Source organism: Maylandia zebra, linkage group LG11 (genome assembly GCF_041146795.1).
Source record: "Maylandia zebra isolate NMK-2024a linkage group LG11, Mzebra_GT3a, whole genome shotgun sequence".
Lineage (NCBI taxonomy): Eukaryota > Metazoa > Chordata > Actinopteri > Cichliformes > Cichlidae > Maylandia > Maylandia zebra.
In genome coordinates, this window is record NC_135177.1 from 13633661 (window position 1) to 13640176 (window position 6516).

General features: G+C 38.3%; 1 protein-coding gene across 1 annotated transcript; it reads left to right on the forward strand.

Moving 5' to 3' along the window:
• Positions 1-752: 752 nt before the first annotated feature.
• On the forward strand, positions 753-6209 carry ccka (cholecystokinin a). The gene is made up of 4 exons (XM_004568109.3): positions 753-905; positions 2916-2995; positions 3275-3458; positions 4014-6209. Exons 1-4 carry the CDS (start codon positions 806-808, stop codon positions 4145-4147), a joined length of 498 nt encoding a protein of 165 aa, XP_004568166.2. The 5' UTR covers positions 753-805; the 3' UTR covers positions 4148-6209.
• Positions 6210-6516: the final 307 nt, after the last annotated feature.

A 6516-nucleotide genomic window follows, 5' to 3' on the forward strand; every position in this document is an offset into this window, starting at 1 on the left:
TGTATAAGTGCTGTACCCACAAGCTGTGATTCGGATTTTTTCTTTAATTAAGTACTTCATAGATTGACAAAATGATCCCACTTCTATTTAATTAAACAATTTAAAGATGCCAAGAAGACACTGGGGATGTTTTTACTGTTTAAAGAAAAGCTGTTGTACACAGAGCTCATACACATTCATCGCTGATGAAGGTACACACTCAGACAGGAGATAATATAAGCAAGTACCGTATGTGTTTCTGATCTTTAACACTCACGTCTGTTTGATTGCATGACACATCCACGAGATTACAGTGGATCCATGTGCATGACACCAAAAGGCTTCGTTAGAGTTTCATTCTTCTCCACTTCATTCTGTCATAATTTCATCAGAGATCATCAGTGGAAAAAAGAAAAGATAGTCCCAGGATGATTTTCAGGCCGTCAGACATGAACAGTGTCCCTGCTTTTGATCAGCTAAAGCTGTTAGAGCCTCGCTGCAGCTGGCGAAGGCACTGACCTGCAAGTTTGTTATCATCTACAGCAAACCAGTTAAAGATCCCCAAAGCGTCTCTTTACTGGATTCAAAATACTAACCCCTCATTTTCAGTCACAGGTGTATTTAAAGCTGCCACCTTTGTCCCAATCCTCTCTCTCCTAGATTGGCGTGGGTACATGTGGAAGTGTGTGTGAGCGTTCATTATGCTTTCTAAGTTTACATGCATGTTTGCGTCTTCACTGGCGTCAGCGCTGTCACTTTCTGCACCAGCACCAGGCTCCTCCCACAGGCCGAGGCTCCTCCCCCTCCCTCTCTGTCAGTATAAAGTATGGTCTTCTCTCAATCTCATACTCAGTCACAGCCTCATCAGTGGAGCAAAGCTCACTATCTTCAAATCAGCCTCTCCTGGTTTACTTCAACAGCTGCAGGTAAGGTTTAAAATATTCTCTGCAGTTTGTTTCATTTTAAAACTTCATTTTATTTCTCTGTTTTCCTGTCACAGGAGGATGTCCCCTCATTTTCAGTTATTTATACACTGAAAATGAGAATACTGTAGACAAGTAAAGACTGGACTGGTATTTATATAGATAGTTATCCATCTATATGTCATTTTCTTCTTTTGCCTTTTTAGAGCACAAATGAAATGTTTATTACAGTGGATCTTTTCTTCTCTTTATTTAAGTGAGTGGTGGGTTTTAATGAAAGAAAATTATATTCATACACGAGCCAAACAGAATTATTAAAAGATTATACAATATTTATGATTAAAAGTCTTTAAAAAGTAACAGATGAGTAAAAATAGATCCATGCTGAAAGCTGAGCTGAAAGAGAATTATGTCTGAGTGTCCAAATGACCACATAAGAAATTTAATTTTGCCCCTAACTTTTATCTGGAGGAAAACTCTGTGTTTGTGTTTAAATGCTCACAGAAGCTGCTGGTTCTGTGAGCATCATTTGACCTTTGTTGTGGATAAAATTATCATTCCAAGAGTTGGAGTTAAAAGAAAGTAGGAAAGAAATTCCTCATCACATTTCATAGGAGCTATTTTTATTTTTATTTTTAATCTCTGTGTATAAACTAAGTAGTGATGGGTAAAAGTGTTATTTTCTCATTTTGTTTTCTGAGGAGAGGAGAGGAGAGCTGTCACATACATTACATTATCACATCATTACCAGCCTATTACATAATGATTGAGAGACAATGACCAGCTGCTAAAAGGAATTATATTAGCATGAGCAGAATGGCTATTTACACCACCGCTGTGTCCGTTTAAACAAATTATTCAAACCAAACGTTTCACTGGACTTATGGTGATAAAATCACACAAGAAGAAATTCTCCATTTCAGTTGGTTTAAAACTGCAGAGGAGGGCGATTTCACCTGCACGTCTGTAATGATTTGACCAGTGAACAACGACTAGAAGACGTTCTGGACTGTTAACGGTACAAAAGGATCTAGACTAAGAACAAAGACTCAGTACATAAAATAAATGAAAAATCTAAAACACTTATTTTTTTATTTGTTCTGCAAAGGTAGAAACCATGGCAAAGTTATGCTCTCCTGCATATCTATGTTCTGGTGTTTATGGGCTGTAAAAAGATCATCCTTGTCTTAGTAAATATATTAACACAGAGAGACGCAGCAGAGCGCTGTAACACTGTGACAGACTGAGGCAGTGGGGTTTTTGATTTATCTGAGATTGAAAGCCTCCAAGCAGCTTTTGCTGTTGGTTTTATCTAATTATCCACTTTAACTCATTTTCCTTTGGAAATAAATTTCGGGAGTAAAACATTATTCATCAAAGATAATATGCTGCTTTGGCAGGCTTCAAGATCAAAATAAAATAAATAAATCATCAAAATGATCTTCTAACCAAATTAATAAGAAACATCTATAAATGTATTTATTATTATGTTTAATAATATTATATGTATTTACATGAGGGGTTAAAAAGGTTTCATGCCTCTGCTTTCAGTGTGAGTAAACTTCATGTATTGATTCTGTGTGACACCGACTGTCCTGTGAGCCCCGTTCAAAAAACAGCACATAGATCAACATTCGACTATAGAGACCGCAACTCCAAACAGCACATACATATACATGTATGTGTCTGTGTGTAAACATGAAGCCGTTCTGTCACAGGCAGAGCAGGAGAGTATTTATGAAACATGAAATAATGTTTGCTGTAGTTCGAGGCAGAACCATTAAAGAATCATCTCTTTCTCACCCGATGTGTTTAAATGACCTTAAATTGATTTATTGCTGCTTTTTGCAAAGCCAATATTGCCTGCATTGGTTTGTTTTCCCTTAGCAAGCTGAGGTGAGACAGAAAGAGAGAAGAGGGCAGATGAGAGGCAGTAAAGAGCAAATAAAGACTAACTGGAAATGTGCTATTGAGTTTGTTTAACTGTTATTCTCTCCCTGTCTCTCCATCCAGCCATGAATGTAGGCATCTGTGTTTGTGTTATCCTGGCTGCTTTGTCCAGTGGTTCCCTGAGTCTGCCTTCACAATCAATTGTAAGACACACACACACACACACACACACACACACACACACACACACACACACACACACACACACACACACACAGAGCTAAACAGCGCGTACATTGCCAATTAAGGGAAGTGGAGTAGGACCCTGATTACAAACTTTAATGTCTAAATTGCCTCCACGTGGTACAATTGGATTCAATTTTGCACTGGAGGATAAATATTTTTTTTCATTTGAATTTTTTTGTTTTGTTTTTATTACTTTTTAAATGTGTTATTTCATAAATGTGTCATTTTCTCCACAGACAGCTGAAAGTACGGCTCTTCTCTCAGGCAGCGGATCTCTCCCTTCTCCCAGCCTGAAACGGCAGGCTCGCTCCGCTCCAGCGCCCCTCTCAGGGCATTTTATCAACTACAGCCAGCACCAAGAGGACGCAGACACTCCAGACAGCCTGAACCAGCTTCTGGCCAGACTCATCTCTAGGAAAGGTGTGATCAGACTGCCGATACAGAATAAGAGAACAAAGGATGGGAAGAGAAAATAAAATGACCGCCTTTCCCTTTTCCCTTTACTTGTCATCTCATTACATGCTCATATTTCCCTCTTCCTCACATCCATCCTTCTGCAGCTTGCGTTCATTCATGCTGTGTTTCAGTCCCACCATCTGGCATTTCCCACCTCCCTCTGGCCTCCTCTCTTCATCTTTCCACGCTTGCTACTCCCCTAACATTTCTGCCTGCGCCCTCTATCATAGTCGTCTGCCTACCTCCTGACCTCACTCTCTGCTTCCTCTGTCACCGCGCATCGGTTTTTTTCTTTCAAGTAAACGCTGTGTGACTACGAGACCTGCTGAGCTCATGGACAGAAATAGAAACACAGCGAGTCAGCATGAGTTAGATCAACAGTGCCATTTGGAAGATAGACCGTATATTATTATCATACAGTATGGGTAGTTTAAAAAAAAAAAGAAGAACAACATAAGTTTTATGAAATGCAGTGAATGTTTTCTTTTGTTTAGTTTGTTTCATCCATGTCTCCTCTAGGCTCTGCCTACCACACCAGATCCTCCCTCAGCAGCAGAGCCAGTGGTCTCCCCCCCAACCACAGGATAAAGGACAGAGATTATCTCGGCTGGATGGACTTCGGACGGCGTAGTGCAGAGGAGTACGAATACTAGTCCTGAAGGCACGGCTTTGTTTCTTTGAACGCTGAGCCCAAAACCTCCAACATCACCAGTTAAAGTTTTTATTTTAAAAAACCTGGAGCCCTTTTCACACTGCACTCTCAGCCCACCAGAGCTGACTTAGTGAGAAGTATATCTCAGCACATATCCTTCAATCTACGAACCACAAACTTCAATCCAAAACTTACGGCACATTATTGTATATCTGTGTTGCTGTTAAGACCAAAGGTAGCAATGCTTGTCCATCCCGCAGTGCTTTCTTAGTCCCTCACTCTCTCTGTGGTTTGGATGGTAATCACTAAAAATGAGTCACAAAAAAAGTTTTTTCATGGAAAAAAGGTGTTTTGATTTCTTAAAATATGGGGTCACTGTAATTTTCTAACCAGCATAGAGTTTTTAATTTGTTTGGCAGTACTTTCTTACTTAAAGTTACATGAGTAGCTCACGATCTGCTAATGCTATTAGACATTGGTTACACAGCAGATGCTTGTTACCATAAATTCATTGTTAGTTAAGTTGTTTTTGACAAATGCAATGTTAGCTTTTTGGTGTTAACAGATCAGTGAAGAAACAGTAGGTCTGGTATAACAATGGGAAATGCCACATTTCCATTTCAGTGGATATACAGAGCTTAACTAAGAAATCACAAATATTTTAGCAATGAGTCAAAACTTGTTTAAAACTAAAAAAGATTATCATTTAGTCTGCAATAAATCATGTTTATATGACTAAATTTAAGCCAGTGCTCTGAGAACTGCACTAAAAACATCATTTCGATTAATATGCTGCTGGATTAACCCATTACAGAAACATTAAAAATGATTTTGGCAATTACCAGTATTGTTAATTTAGGGCTTCTGTGACATTAAACTTACACTGGGTGGAGATCTAATTAATTTGTTTAGCACTGTAAGTCCAACAACTTCAACTGTTAAAAGGCAAAAATTACAAAAAGCTGTTAAACATAACACCCTTTAAATATATTTCCAGTGAGAAAAATCTGTGTCTTAGGATTTAGACATTCGTATTTTAAAGTACTGTTAAAATGCTTAATTTTACTGAGCGTTACTGTATGAATGCATCTGTAGACTTTTAATGTGCCCTTAAGGTGTCCTCTGCAAACTAATCTTCATAAAATTACACAATAAAAAAACAAAAACGACACAACAATAAAAAGCATGTTGTTTCATATCACACCATGCTCAACACTGAATGTGACACATCATTCAAAAATCTTTGATCGTGCTAGAAACTGGGAGAACTGGGTGAAAAGTGGCTAACATGGCAGGCTGCTGCAGTGTGCAGTGTGAAAAGGGCAAAACAGGTTTTGACAAGCACAAAGTGTTGTCTGTTTGATACCTGGGAGTCTCCCTGACTTTGCATAATGGACTTCAGTGGCAGACACAATAACATCAGGATGCTGCAGATATTAAATCTACAGATTAGAAATGTTTTCTTTTCTTTTTTTAACGGCCTTTATTATATATAAAGGTTAACTCTCTGTATTAAATCATTTGTTTCTACAGATTCAGTGAAACTCCAAATAAAGCTTTGTTTTCCTCCAATGTCAGCAAGAAATTCAAACGCTTTCTTTTCAGTCTCATGATCTTATGGTTTCAGGGCACAGGTGGTGGGGCAGTTCTCTATATAGTGTTAGATTTGATCACTGCAGAAGAGAAAGAATGGATGTCTCTTTTTTTTTTACAAACCTTTGGTGCAACCCAGTGTGGGATTTCAGCAAAAGAAAGCCAAAACATTTTCATTTGTGCCCACTATAAGTAAAATAGCTTTCCCGGGATTAGCATTGGGACAAAGGAGCTGGTAGCTAGAAAAGGTTATAATTTAAATCAGACTTAAGTCTCAAAGAGCTCATTTTGCCTTTAAAAGTGTTTGTGTTCGTGCCTGGGGATTAATTAAAGTGGATTATGTTAATGATCTGTTAGTCCTAATGCAATGAAGTTAGGATGAGTACTGTGAATAAAATAAAAAGCCCTAAAATAATAAAAACAAATCTCCTGGTGAAATGAACTAAATGCTGATGAGGGGCAAAATAAAAAATTATCTTCCTCACAAATATGAAAACAGAAAGACAAATTAAACTCTGGCTCTGTTTCTAATTAAATTTGTACTTGAAGTCTTTGTGTGCGAAACTGGCAAAAGTGATATAAATATACTGATAGGTGCTCTTTGATGAACACGTGGAAAGGAATTCTCTTCCGTTTATCCAATTTAAAGTCACGGGGAGGCTGGAACTGACCCCAGCTGCCATAGAGCGAGAGGAGACACCCCGAACAGGTCGCCTGTTACAGGACCAATGCAGAGAGACAGATAATCATTCATAGATTTATCAACTTACTGTGATA

Excerpts from the sequence above, each read along its gene's own strand:
- ccka (XM_004568109.3), top strand. The coding sequence starts at position 806 with ATGGTCTTCTCTCAATCTCATACTCAGTCACAGCCTCATCAGTGGAGC. Across the intron at positions 2,996-3,274 it reads GTCTGCCTTCACAATCAATT|ACAGCTGAAAGTACGGCTCT; the intron begins GTAAGACACACA and ends TTTTCTCCACAG. Across the intron at positions 3,459-4,013 it reads CAGACTCATCTCTAGGAAAG|GCTCTGCCTACCACACCAGA; the intron begins GTGTGATCAGAC and ends TGTCTCCTCTAG.